Raw genomic sequence first — 14,564 nt, 5'->3', positions numbered from 1 at the left:
TTGCAATTAGTTTATTTTGCCTGTTTTCTAAGGTTTCTTCCTAAGGCATGCTTGTATCAGTGATTCAGTGCAGGCACTAGAGCTCACATTATCCCCCGAAAAATGTCTATCTTTGGCTAAAACAACTCTGTTGTGGATTCACACATAGTGCATAGTGCAAACTATATTCTAGAAAACCAGTCATTTCCTGTATACAGTACTAAATATTCATTCACTTGAAGAGTTGTTGTCATAAGTACCAACTACACTATGTATTGTTATTGAGGACTGGCATACATGGATGGTACACATTAAGTGAAGTGAGATTTGGACAGTGCATGTCTTCATATGGTTAAAGTTAAGTATTGTGGGAAGCAGAAATTCAGGGAGTGAATAAAAAAAATAATTCATGATATATGAATGTGTGTATGTGTGTGTGTGTGTGTGTGTGTGCGTGTGTGTGTGTGTGTGTGTTAACTCAGACGGCAGAGGTAGCTTTGGCCAACCTGAAGAGTAAGTATGAGGCGGAGAAGTCCATGGTGACTGACACCATGATGAAGCTAAGGAACGAGCTGAAAGCACTGAAGGAGGACGCTGCCACTTTCTCCTCTCTACGAGCCATGTTCGCTACCAGGTCAGAGACCAGATACAAGAAATAAAGCTTCTGTTACTTAGTATTTTCTTAGATTAACAGCAACAGACGACTACATGCAGTGTGAACCGTGATGGTTACAGTCATTAAGCCACAGAGTAGTTTCCCTCAGCTCTACTATTGAGCCTCTTTTAGAGCATAGTTTTGGTTTTATTGCACTTTTGCTGAATGGTTCAGCTTCAGGGACCAAAACAGAGCTGAGAGGAGAGTGACTTGTTCCAACTGGCCATTAATGTGACTCCAAATGTATACTAATGTCACTTTTTGTCAGGTGAATATATAAGAAATCAACTCAGTATGCCATAACTTCAGACTGAAATGGTATGTTTGCACTTACACTGCCCCCAAGTGGCGAAAAATATAATCAATGCAGCAATTAATGTTGCAACATCAAGGCTTCTATGGTTGCATTCAAGAAAACACAGAGCAGTTACCCCTCAGTTCTTTAACATCTCAGTATATCAATATTTGTAAGCTACCTTATCTCCCCATCCAACAGTCAACAAATGTTTAGGTATGAAAGAAATAGTTTGACAGTTTGGGAGATACGCTTATTGACATGTTGTGAGTTAGGTAAGAAGATTGATGCTATTTTCAGGTCTGTTTCTTGGCTGGCACAGTAACTGACTCCACCCCTCTTTCATTTTCTTCTTGTTCAACCTGCTGAATCCTTGCTCTCATCAGGTGTGACGAGTATGTGACCCAGCTGGATGAGATGCAGAGACAGCTGGCTGCAGCTGAGGATGAGAAGAAGACTCTTAACTCCCTCCTCCGGATGGCCATCCAGCAAAAACTGGCCCTTACCCAGCGCCTGGAGGATTTGGCTTTTGATCAAGAGCAGACCCACCGCAACCGGGCGAGCAGGCTGACCCGTGGGAGGACTAGAACCCCCAAAGTAAGTGCCCCATCCTCGGCTTCGGCCTCCAACCCAGCCCAAGACTCCACTTCAGCTTTGGCCTCAGGCAGCCTCCCTGTTTCTGGCCTTACTAGTCCTACCCCAATTCCTCCTGCTGATCCCATTGTGCCCCTTAGTCCGTCCATCGTCAGTGCAGCTACTGCAGCTCTGGCTTCAGCTCTTACCTCCCCTACCTCACACATACCCCATGGCAGTCCGTCATCACCAGTGGCCACCTCAATGGCTAGTCCTCTAGTGCCAGGAAGCCCCCCATCTCTGGAGGCCCCCTCCACTCCTTCGACGCAGACCCCACCCTCAACGCCTCTGAGGCTGGCTCACTCCCAGTGGACCCTGGGGGTGCGGACGTTTGTGGTTGACTCCCACAGTTTCAATGTCAACATCTCCCCCACTCTGCCCCGTAGCTTGGGCCTATCCAGGAACTGCACCTCAGACACACACACCTTTCCCCCATCCACCACCACCACCACCAGGCCAACCCAGCCAGGATCTGCCCCCTCTTCTCCATACCGATCCCCTAATCTGGGGGTCAGGCGCTCCACATGGAGCCCCTCACCTCGAACTCGGCCTCTCTCTAGCCTTACACGATCTGCTGTCCTCTACCCTCCTTCCTCGTCCTCTCCTTACTCCTCCTCCCACTCCCCTTCTTCGTCCCACAGCTACTCATCTGCCTATTACAGCTCCTCTCCTGCTTTTACACCCTCTAGCTCCTACTTCACCTCTAGCACCTCCACCTCTTACAGCCATTCAGCCCACTACACACCCCTGTACCCCAGATACTACAGTTCTTACCGGCCCCGCCACTGATCCCCTACTGTAAATCCTTTGCTATCAGCCTTTTCCACCAAGCTCCCTATTGAAACTGAAAACTGCAACTCCCATCATGCCTCTCTTTTCTTCACCTGAAAGACTGGGGGCTCACAGAGAGGAGGACAGAGTGGTTTCCTGTTTCCCATTCCCTGTTTTCCTGTGCCTAAGCCTTGGCCAATGGGTTCTGAATGTTCAGTGACTTTGCTCAGGGATTTGACATGAGGAGCACAAGCGCCTTCCTTTTATTCTGAGACTACTGATTGGTCCACAGGAGGGTGTTAAAAGAGACTTTTTAATGGGAATTTTTGGTGTTTAGATTATTCAGGTTGAGACCACACATGCATGAAGTGATTAAAAGAGACACATTCAGACAATGATTGGACACTTGGCGGCCACTTTCATACCTTTGAATGAGGGCCATGATACATTAAATACTGTCCTCTATATTTAGTGTAATATCCACTCTTTTAAAAAGTAGTGAGTCCCATATACTGCATTATACTTGGATACTTAAGGGTTCAGTATGATTCAAATGAACTAGGTTAGGGCTAGTCCTCCAAACATGTCTGAAATCAAAAGTGTTTATATATTGGATGGCCAGGTGGGGTTAATGGTATTGAAAGGTAGTGAAAGGTACAAAAGAGCCCACAATGTTTTACACCTGCACACACCTGGCCAGTTGCTGTGTTCAAGTCAGCATGGTTGTGGATAGTTTTTTCGAAAAGTTACAAAAATTGTTGACAACTTCCCAAATTCCGATATTGGAAGTGTGTGAGGGAAGGGTGTTTGAGTCATTGCTCAGCCTTCCCACAAGAAATTTGAAGCATACTGACTCCAAGAGTTTTCCACCTTTGTTCCACTCAATAATCTCACACACACGCACACACACCTTGTATGATGAAATAGAGTTGGATGAGGATTAATTAACTAGTCAGTAGTGTTCATTGGATATTTTGTCAGGTTGGACACTGCTTTCCAGCATGAGTCCATGTGTCTCATTGACTATTCATCAGTTCTTGCCTTTGGTTGTTGTCATCATCTCAACTCAACCCTTAGCAGTTTTTGTCCCTCTCTAGCACCACCCAGTGGTTTGTTCTTATAGCCATGTACTCAGCTATGCATGTCAGCATTTGGATGCTCTTATTCCGCAGATGTCCTTCCCCTTCCGTATGAAAAATGTATCTGATAGAGGTGCAGGCAGTGTAGAAAGCTGTAAACTTCTGAGAAGGAGGAAGAGGAGTAGAGAGTACTCAAACATGGCATATGACAAATGTAGGATCAGTTGGGAGCCTAAAGTCTAGTCACTGTGAAAAGTGGGGTGTGTCTCAGAGGTTTGAGTTGCTTTCTACTCATGTTTTGTTTGGACATGCCACAAGAGGATTGATTATTGAAAGCACAGGTAAAGTAACTATCATATTGGGAAAAAACTGATCATCTATTCAAAATAAATCCTTAATCAGCCTCTAACATGTCACCTGTTAGTTGCTGTTCCACATACAACAGGGTGGTTTTGAGGATGGTATGAATCTCAGTAATAGTTTTGGGTGATCTGATTTTTAAATTAGAGATTTCACAGTGAATATTTTTTCTCAAAAATAATAAAACATTTGATGAATTAAAGGAATTTATTCAACAAACCATGTGATTCAAACACAGTGTGACCACATTACTTAGTATCTTTATATCCAAACGCTGACAGGAAGAGGAAGTGATCAAACACACACCATCATGGCTGAATTCAGTTAACTATTACACCTCCAATGTAGCACTCTCTTGTGCCTCTGAGGTCATCTGCAGAGGTCCAGCAATACAGAATGAATGTATTCAGGTTATGTCAAGGTTCATGGCACTGCACCAAACTCAGGGAATGTGAAACACATTATTTGACCTGGAATCCCTCAGCAACCAAACCAGAGTGACTTATTATGATAATATTGTGATATTATTTAGCTGGGAGAGTAGACCTCCCAGGTTAGACCTGTGTTAGACCTTGGTTGCACCTAAGGTTCAAGTCAATTTTAAAAGAACAATATTAAGGTTTAAGAGGTACGCTTGTTTTACATCTGACAAGAAAAGACATTATCAGTTTCATCTGTGTGTTCAGTACAGAGATAAGTCTCAGGTGTGTGGAAAGAACCAGAAAACACATTACACAAGATGACAGCATAAATTAGCCTAACTATTATTGTGTTATAATTTTGTAGCAGCTTGTTAAAAGTGAAGCCAGATACATAAGAACAGGTCCTTTTCACTGAATTTGAGTTCAGTTCAGATTTAGGTGGAGTGTTTTTGCAATCACTTTGCCAGTGGTTTGGTCACACTCTCCCTAACTTTCTGATGAATGGTAGATATTGTAGCTATAGCAAATTTCAGACATCTTTATTTAGTTACAACACGAGCAGTGTTTCCCTCTCTGCCGCTTGTCCTGAAGGTCAGAACCTCTATTGTTCAGACCCCAAATACTAGCAGAGAATACGCCCTCCAGCAACCACCCACAGCATGAGGCTAGCTCCTAGTCTCCAGTACATCCTTACCTCTGTACTCGACTCACGGTTGATGATGATCTTCTCATTTGACTGAGTTGACAGCAAACTTATTTCTTCGAATGTACTGATACACTTTAACTGTTGACGAACATCATATCTGAGGTCACCAGTTCAACACACGGTACCGTATTCCCTGTGTCTGTGTGTGCCTTACAGAACCTGTCATACCTAACCAACACAGTGTAGCCTAATAACAAATACCTGTTCTGGCTGATTGTCTTTTGTCTGGACACAAAACCTTTTAATGTGCTTCCTTTATTTTTCATTTCCACAAATGCACCTCAGGCTAAAGTGCTGTCTTTGTGTATTTGTTTTTGTCTTGAATCACTTTCTGTGGGGTGGATAATGACGCAGCTGTCAGATAATACTTTCAGTATTGTCAGTATTTTTTTTTGTCTGGGACCTGTCCATACAGCCCATATCGTACAGTACACTTTCCTTTTTCCTCCTTTCCATCATTGGAACCTTTAAATGCCACTCTTCTTCTGTCTTTCAGCCCATCATTGCTGTCTGAATATTTACCCCTGTCTAATACTGTAAATGGATGTACCTTCATGCCTACAACACACAAGTTTTTCAATATGCAACATGGGGCAAAATCACATTTGACAGGCAGCTTTATTTTTTAGACTTTATTGGCAGTGTTGAAAGTTATCTTTCTCATATCTTGCCTTCAGTTTTTTCCTACCTAAACCATCAAAGCTCTGTGTCTGCATTTGGGTTTTTAAGGTCCAAATGGCAGTTAAGCTGCTGTTTGATCAATGTTTTCTTAATCATACATTTTGAAAGAGGTATGGGTATAAAATAATTTAGATGCACCTACTGTGGGAATGAATGTTCATTCCCAGTACATCCCTCCCTGATCTATACCCAACTTCCAGTCAGTACCAGAAATGATCCATTCTCTGAAGCATGACCTCCATGAGTATTGTCAGATCATATAGTCAGGAGGAGATGTACATTACTTCCATTAAAGGATCAAACTGGTGTTTCAGGTGTTTGCTAATTTTAGTGCAGTTTAGTACTGATGGCCATTCACAATGCTGTTTGACTTTTGATGCTTTTTCTCAGTCGAGGTAAATCATGTTTTTTGAGATTTCACATTCATAAAACATCATATAATATCATGCCTTGCCTTACAGGTCAGTAAGAGTGTCAAGTATGTAAAATTCTCCCCATAATAAATGCTATGAGATGTTCAGTGTCTGAAATGACCACAGTCTGTAGGAGATAATGATGCAGAACATCATGCCAGCATTGAGCTGATATCACAGTAGTGAAGTGAAAAAGCATGTTGGGAAGTAGGAAAAACCTTAGAAATGTAAAACACCACAGTGTGATTTTGACAATTATCAGCAGTAATGTTGATGAATTTTAGAGAATGAGGCAAACAATGGGACCTTATTGATCACTAAGAACACACCCTCAGCCATGTGGGATTGGTTTGGGGGTCAATTTTTTATTAAGAGAAAGATGCCTGATGCTAGTTTGAAATATTCTAATCAGATGTGCTGCAGGTTTATAACTGAAATAGACTAATATGTCCTATATTATGGTTTATCTACTTTCATTCACATCTCAGTTGGACATTTAAGAGAGGCTATGTTTATTTGTGGCAGAAAAAAGTGGACTCAAAATGAAGGAATATTAGCATCTAGGGTGTCTGTATGTTGGCTGAGGTAAAAGAAGGAACCCAGTGTGCTCTCCTCTCTGTGACCCTCCCCCACCCCCACCCCCACCCATCTAAACAGACACACACTTACACACTCATTCAGCGACACACGTCCCTGCTCTCAGACCAACAAACCTGTGTTAAATTTTAATCAGCAAGAAACAATAAGAAGTCTGTCAAATGTTGTTTTCTGCCCCATGACTGGAATACCAGTGTCATTCATATGCTGTCTCAGAGTAATCTCTGTGGACCTAAGGGAAAAGAGTTCATGCAACAGACATGTGTTGAAGCTGATTGGCCAGTCTGGCCGACAGGTGACTGGTGTTAAGTGTCATCATGTGCACACTCATCAGGTGTTCTTGAGAATGCTAACTTTAGCCAAATGAAATGAGTTTTGTCATACAGACATTTCATAAAGCAACATAGAAGTGGTCTTCAGGGGGCAGAACCAAAGAACTGTATGTTTTCAAGTGCAAGGTGGAGAACAGGTGAAAAGCAGTGCAATAAGGAAGCCCTGGTGGGAGTTCCTCCTCCTCTTCAGTTATTACCATGACAGTCAAATATGTTCTAGACTAGAATTTTTAAAAGGCAGCTATTTAACTAACTAACTAGATAACCATGAAACTTCTGCACATTAAGACTGTAACAGTGAACCCAATGTGTTCACAGCACCCTATTATCTGTATCCCGTCAAGGTTGGTCTCTCGATTGGAAGAAAAGTTTCATGTATTATATGTATTATCTTGTTAACATGGATCAGTGAAGTGAAAACACTTCTTGGTTGTGACAGCTGTAGGTGGATTTGTGGCTATGAGTGTTGTATATAAAATAAAACATAAAACAGATTAGCTAAAATAACTCAAAAAGTCTGCCACACTAAACAGAGTCCAAATAAAAGCCTAGCCTTGTGCTCCCTGTTGCCCGTGGTTCTCTTCAGGAGGCCAGGAGCGATGCTGTAACACAACAGAGTCAAAGTGAGAACAAATCTCACAGCTTTTGTCAGGGTTAATCACAAATTACTAACATCCTATAACATACTGTAACCTTGAGAGATTATACATTTTTATGTATGCTATGTTGTCTTAACAAACATCACTCCCTAGAAGCCTCAGACCTTTGCAGACTGACCCAAGGCTTGTGTGACCAGTCCAAATGTTGCTGTAAGAACAGGAGAAGAGGAAGGGGTGAAGGGTGTGGACGTCTTTTAGACACCAGGGATGACAGTGTAAAAGTTTGACTCTTTTAAAGGAAGAGTCTGGGTAATATCATGGATAAAGGAGAAACTAACAGTTATGACTCAGTCTGAGATTTGAATGAGTAACAGAAGCTAGTGGAACAGTATCTAATCCTGAGGTGATATCAGGTCTTCTGCTCTCTATTAACACACTGTAGTTCTGCTGCAGGATTACTCCTCACCATCACTGGCAGGAGCGAGGATCAGGAACACCATCACCACTGGAGTTGGAGGAACACCAACTTTAAACCGTTACAGTTTGAGGATGAGTTCCAGTTGAGCCTTATTGGAATTAACTGGCTGCCATGTTTGGTCTTCTTGTTGTTAAATACATCATTGGACCAGTGATGAGCAGCCCCAACTACCTAAGGAAAATAAATCCACTGGGGTTTCTCTGCAGGGCTAACATTGCTTTTCTTAGACAGAGGAAGTTGCCCCTGCATTTCAAATCCACTCATTTCTAAGAAATGTCTGTGTAGCTAAAACTCAAAACTCAAACCTGTGCTGGTCGTGCATTATGTAAGCAGTACCTCTGAGCTAATGTCCTACTGTTCAGACATCCAGACTGTTAAATGTCATACCACTGAATGTGTCCAATGCCTGTTTGCTTTCTGACCACTTTATATGCACGTGTAAATACCAAGTATTTTAAAGCTTTAACTGTACAGTGTTATGTTAATATAGCCTAACTGTAAATATCTATGAATTAATACCTTGTGTGTTGTATTTTGTCATATGGTGGTTGATAATTGGTCTCTTACACCTGGAATATGCATTTTTATAATTTCCTTTCATAGTCATAAGTTAAACATTACACAGTATATGTAGGTTACACAGCCCTTCAACACAAAGTGTCATCTCACTCGTAATCTCACCATCCATCAAAAAACTAAATCCAAACCAACCTTAGCCTTACTGATGGTAAGTGTTGAGCCCTTACTTTTCTTCCTTTGGACCAGCCTTTATTATTTTAACTTTGTGACATTGTGCGTCTGTGTTTTGTGTCCATCTAACAGTGTCAGTTTCTTGCAGATTGTCAGTAGTCTTCTGCCACAGTGCCGTTCCTCTTACCCTCCCCACAGCTGAGGGTTTGGGCCTCCTCAGCTCTGTCGACAGGTAACAGCAACATCGCAGTCACACACACACACACATAACGACCAGCAGACTTGAGGGACAGCCCTCTCCAAATCGTTCCACTTGTGTCAAATTGTCCCATTTTTTTCTCAGATCATAGAACACATCGACCCAAAATATTGTCTCGAGTCTGAAGACCAGTTGAGTGCTCCTTTAAAATGCAAGACTAAATCCCAGATATATTGGAAGGAGGACTTCATATTCTAATGAAAAGTGTTAAAGGAATAATGTTAAAGAATATAATTAGAATATAATTAGAATGTGGTATGCAGTAAAGACTTATATTCAGGTCCCATTGTTGCATGGTGAATGAGACCCATAAAACAATGGCTTATACTGTTTATCCGCCCATATGGGTTGCTAAGGAGGGCTAAGGTGGGGGGTATGTAAGAAATTATACACTGTTCGTTTTTCAGTTGTTAGGTGTGGTAACAGTCAATATGTTGGTGTGTCAGCTACAACTTTGGTCCAGACCAAAAATCTGAACCACTGGATTGATCACCATGAAATCTGAACATAAACAGACATTCATTATCCCCATAGGATAAATCCTAATTACGTTTGTGATCCCCTGACTTCTGTACCTACAACTATTGGACTTTTCATCTTGGGTCATCATCAGGTCAGAAATTTCAACGTGTCCAATACCTGTACTAAGATGGTGAACTTCATACCTGCTTCTATCAGCATATTAGCATTTACTCTGTGAGCTTGAGCATCTTACAGTGCTGACATTAGCAATTAGTTCAAGCACAATTTTGCCCAGATCCAATCCCACAGACCTTCAGCATAGCTGTAGACTCTGCAGTCATCCTCAGTGTCTGCTGACATTATGTGGGCTAATGATTAGGTCATCCATCCATTAGCTCTACTGTGTATCCTTTGAGTGTTTGTGGGGGCTGACATAGAGACATGTCTGCACTCCACACAGAAGAAAGGCCCCCCCACCTCCTGGCTACTGCACCAGTGTGAAGCATATGGAAGTGCATCAATGACAGACAAAGCATTCAGGAATGTAATAATTGTACATGTTCACAAAGCACTGCCATTAGACTTTTTATTGAACAACTCAGATAAAGGCAGTGGATAATGCGAATTTTGCTACAGGGATAAATAAAGTATTTTTTATCTTATCTTATCTTACAAAAGAATACGTGTTTTAGGGGTGTTAGCTTACCTGGTTAAGCCTGATCACTAACAAGGCTGCGTCCTTACCACAGTGGGTTGACTCCAGCCTGGGTCCTTTGCTGCGTGGCATGTTCCCTCTCTATCCCCTGCATTTCCTGTCAATCTTCTCCTGTCTTCTATCTGTCCAATAAAGCATGAATGCTAAAAAAAAAAAGAGTGTTTCAGATGACTAAGTTTACATTTCTTCTCATTTTTTTATCCATGAACACAGCATTCCCACCAAACCCTGCCCTGCTACTCAGCAGGTGGCTGCAAGGAATTATGGTCTATGTAAAGCCACTGGACACCTATGTTTCACATTGTAGCTCAACCGTGATATCTGCCTCTTCTTCTCAGCAGCAGAGTGTCGACTGCACAGCAGATGCCCGCCATGAGTGCCTCCTGTCAGCCCCCCACCCCCCATCCATCCCTGTGGAACACAACCCCCGATCCCCTTACCTGTGACACTGTTCACCCACCAACCTTTTCTCCAGAGGACCATGGCCACCAGAAAACCATCCCACAATGCCTCTATGAGGAGTGCCTGGCTCACACTGACATTGCTTTGGAGAAGCAGAAGTGACACTGTGACACTTGCTGCTGCGAGCAGTGCCAAATGAAGCTGCAGGCGCAGCCAGAACCCCAGCACCTGTTTATCCACATACTCATTCATTCAGTTTGTCTTTTCAATCATCAAATCCGCTGTAAATATTTTAGCTTTTGATGCTTCAAAGATTACAGCTTTTTTAACCCCCATGTAAAACATAACTCCCTGTTTGTGTTTTACATGTGTAATTGCTTCACATAGAACCTGCCTCTTCATCACTAAAACAAGAGAAATCCCTGTAGGAGAAGCACAAACAGAAACAACGCATTCCAAAACCTGCTGTGTGTGATGTTAGCATCAAACTGCTGCTGATAGTGCATCAGCAATCAACATGGCCTCTGTGTAGAGTGGACATAGACAGGATATGAGATTGGGTCTGGGGAGAAAAAATATTGTGTGTCCTTTGAAAAGGACCAGCTATCGCCACAGTGAACTTTACTTGACTTCAGGTTCTTAGAAATCTGAACCCCTCAGGCCCAAATCGGGGTTTTTAAGCTCTGATCAGACTCTGGCATGAAGCTAATAACGAGTGGATTTTTACACAGGACAGATGTGATGAGAGGGTTTATTCACCTCATGACTCCACCACACACTGCAGTGCTGCATCAGTCCTTCCACTTTGTGTCTGAGGGTCCAGATGGGGGCTTGAAGTCACAAAGAAGGGTGAAAACTGTACTGTTAGGGTGTTACTGCTCTGTACTCCATATGTGTAGAAGAGATCAATCATCATTAAGCAATATTGTTGCAATATGTTTGTTTCATAATATTTTTCCCTTAAACTAACTAAATAAACTGCACATACTGACACATGCTTTTTCTGTTATGTTATATGGAAAGAGAAAAAGATGTGGCCTCTGTGATCTCATCCACAGCTTTCTCAAAGAAATCAAAAGGAATTAAAAGCCATTTTTTTCTGTTGGGGGAAGAAGATCCTGTATCCCAAAGGTGAGGATGCCTGTGGAGGTGAGGGATGAAGCTGAAGGACGACTGAGCAAATCCAGTAAACTCGACCAAAACATATTTCTCTCTGCGTCTCCATATCTCCTTAAAGGAACAAAGATCCTGAAAGGATGAGATGAGATCCTAGTAAAGGCCTAAACTTCGAGACACAATAAGGCCCCTGTGATCAGAAGAGACGTAACAGTGAACCAAATACTCTGGGCCCATTATCTGAGAACTGAAACATTGAAGTGCTCATTCAAATTTCATGGCCATTACATCTGGAGATATTTTTTCCACATGACCAAATCTGAATACACTTAACACTGAGCTATTTCAAATTAAAGCTTTATAGCAATAGCATGACTCTGCTCAGTCATTGCAGTTAGTCCTGGGCCATACTTACTCTGTATTTGCTCTGTTTCTTTATGCTGAATGTGTAGAGTGGCAGTCATTTGCCTGTGGGTATAAAATGATTTATTGTGTGTGAATATGTGAATATTTATTTTTTTAACTGTGAAGTAGAAAGTAAGCTCCTGTATGGTTGGTTGGGACAGTTAATGAGTAATGTGTCAGCACGCCTCTCTCCATCATTGTCTCTAAAATGATATTATGATAGTTCAGCCCATCTTAACAACGGAAGAGTCAGAGGAGCTGATCTGGGAAGACCAGAGATCTTTGTGGTGAAATTTGAAGAAATCTAAACCACTAGATGAATTCCTAAACTATGTTAAAATGTTTCTGCCGATCAGTGTCCCGATCACAGCTGTGGAGCAAAATAATAACTGACTGCCTGTGTGTTTAACCTTAACCACTAGAAGGCGTAAATGTGTGAGCATCAGTGGCTCATTGCAGCAGATGTAAAGGGGGAGTCCAAACCTCTTTACAGAAATGTTTCACTGTCTTTTAGAGTAAAAAACACAAGCATCATTTGAACTAATTGTTTAGCCTGTATATGTGTAAGACTGAGTGACTTTTTACTGCAAACCAAATCTACTTATGGGTACAAATAAAGTAACCTACCTCCCTCCCTACCTAGATCTCAGTATTTCTAAAACCCCGACAACTGCCTTCAACCAGCCCACCTGAGAGCTGCTTCTATAGCAAACGCATCTGGAGCATGCGACCAACTCAGCAGGGTCCATACACCATGTTTTTCTGTGAATTTGATGCAGTACGTTTATTTAAGATTAGCACAGGAAGAGAGTTTGGACTGAATAATCGGCCTAGAGGGACTCCTGGGCAGCTGGCCTTACATAACAACAACTGAGCTGGTGGATTTAGGACAAGGGAACAGGCTTTCCTCCACAGGCCTGCTCAGCTTGAACTGATTCTTAGCACCTGGTCTGGTCTCTCCTGCTCAGGGCCAGCCCAGTTCCTTTGGTAAGTATGCCATTTCATGCTGACAAGGACCAGCAGGCTTTTTGTTAGCTGTTAATTTTTCATCACCCCACCTATTCACTACTCCCTTTCTCTGTTCATTGTTCAACTCTCTTATACACACCTAACACTTTGTTAGACACTTGTCTGTGGGATGTTATTTTGCATGCTGGTTAGGCTTCACACAGATGTGATGCTGTGCTGGCAGGTGCTCTGAACCAGTTCAGTAAGTGTTGTTTAATGTATAAAGTAGAGGCGGGTCGGATCATCCATGAAGCAGACATTGCTTGTGCATCACTGTATTCAGTTTGGTTCTAGTCAAATATATGAAGAAGAATCTAAGACTGCATGCCATTATTATGTCTGCTGGTACTGAGAGGACAAATGTGTCGTGTTATGGTCTATTCACTCAATAAATGTTTTTTAATTGGGTCTACAGCTGTGGTTTGGATTAATATAACACACTGTGGCAAAGCAGGAAGCATTGCTAGGAATTGTAGACCCTTTGGAAAATTGATATAAAATAGTGTATATGGTGTATAATCCCTGACATCTTTAAGGGGCGCTCTCCATTACTCACTGTAGCTCTTCATCAGTTATACTGTTGCCTGTGTTGAATCCACACTGCAAATCTCCAGCTATTTGTATGAAGCACATGTTTAGTGATCCAGTAAGTGTCTGTCTTTATAATGTAAAATATGATATAAAAACAACTTAAATGTAAATGTAAATGTAAATGTGTGTGTGTGTGTGTGTGTGTGTGTGGTGATTGATTAGCTATTAGCCTTCCATCCCTGTTGTTTGTACTCTTATCAGAGGCTCTTGACACTGGAGCTGCAGCAGAGTTATTACTTCTCACTTACAGAGAAAACTCAAAGGAAACTCTGTTATGAATAATGATGTGAATGAAATGATTGAATAAACTGAATTGTAGACTTAGTTCTTTGAAATGCTTTTAAAATATGTCAGACTTGACCTGCAGAGATGAATGAGGGGTAATACAAACAGAATTCACCCTGGGCCTCTCAGATACATTTAATCCTCTTTGTTTCTCTATATGAACTGTATATCCCTGCACTGCTCACCATGGAAACACTATCCAGGAAAACATAAAGAGGGAATTCTGCAAAGAACAAAACACTGGAAGACACTCACTGAACTTGATGAACAGACCACTGAAACATCATAACTTCAGACAAAGTTTGGAATATACCTTTGTGAGGAATGAGGACTAATAAAACAAGTTACCAGTTTTAATGTGGTGGCTGACTGGTGTATGTGAGTAGTGTTTTAAAAATGTGATCCTGTCCTAAACAGCATCAATCATATCTTCAACATCTCAAAGTTCAAAACTTTCAAAAGCCTTTTTTGGAAAAGTCACTCAACAAAGAATCAGCAGGACAGAAACTCAGAAACAGCTGATCTGCAGTGTTGACTCCTCTTTGAGGTGCAGGGGTTTCGTCAGTGTGTGTGTGTGTGTGTTTGAATATAGTTAAGGCCGAAATCTGCAGGGTGTGTGCTGTGAAATCCA

The 14,564-nt window shown here is 41.8% G+C and overlaps 1 protein-coding gene across 6 annotated transcripts in view; it reads left to right on the top strand.

The window, feature by feature from the left end:
- Window positions 1–13,471, top strand: part of LOC139634904 (protein bicaudal D homolog 1-like) — a 40,218-nt gene extending 26,747 nt beyond the window's left edge. For 2 of the 6 annotated variants that reach the window (XM_071501637.1, XM_071501636.1), the window contains exons 10-11: window positions 462–613; window positions 1,316–13,471. In XM_071501637.1, coding sequence (XP_071357738.1) covers window positions 462–613; window positions 1,316–2,351 — 1,188 coding nt within the window. In that variant the 3' untranslated portion in view covers window positions 2,352–13,471. The remainder of the gene's footprint in view (window positions 1–461; window positions 614–1,315) is intronic. The other 4 variants (XM_071501639.1, XR_011694098.1, XR_011694099.1 and 1 more) reach the window with 4 other exon arrangements.
- Window positions 13,472–14,564: the final 1,093 nt, after the last annotated feature.

The sequence above is a fragment of the Trachinotus anak genome, unplaced genomic scaffold (assembly GCF_046630095.1).
Source record: "Trachinotus anak isolate AG129_WGS33_773 ecotype Australia unplaced genomic scaffold, CSIRO_AGI_Tana_v1 ptg000018l, whole genome shotgun sequence".
NCBI classification, from domain to species: Eukaryota; Metazoa; Chordata; class Actinopteri; order Carangiformes; family Carangidae; genus Trachinotus; species Trachinotus anak.
The sequence above is the reverse complement of the archived record's forward strand: the minus strand, read 5'-3'. Positions and strand labels throughout refer to the sequence as shown.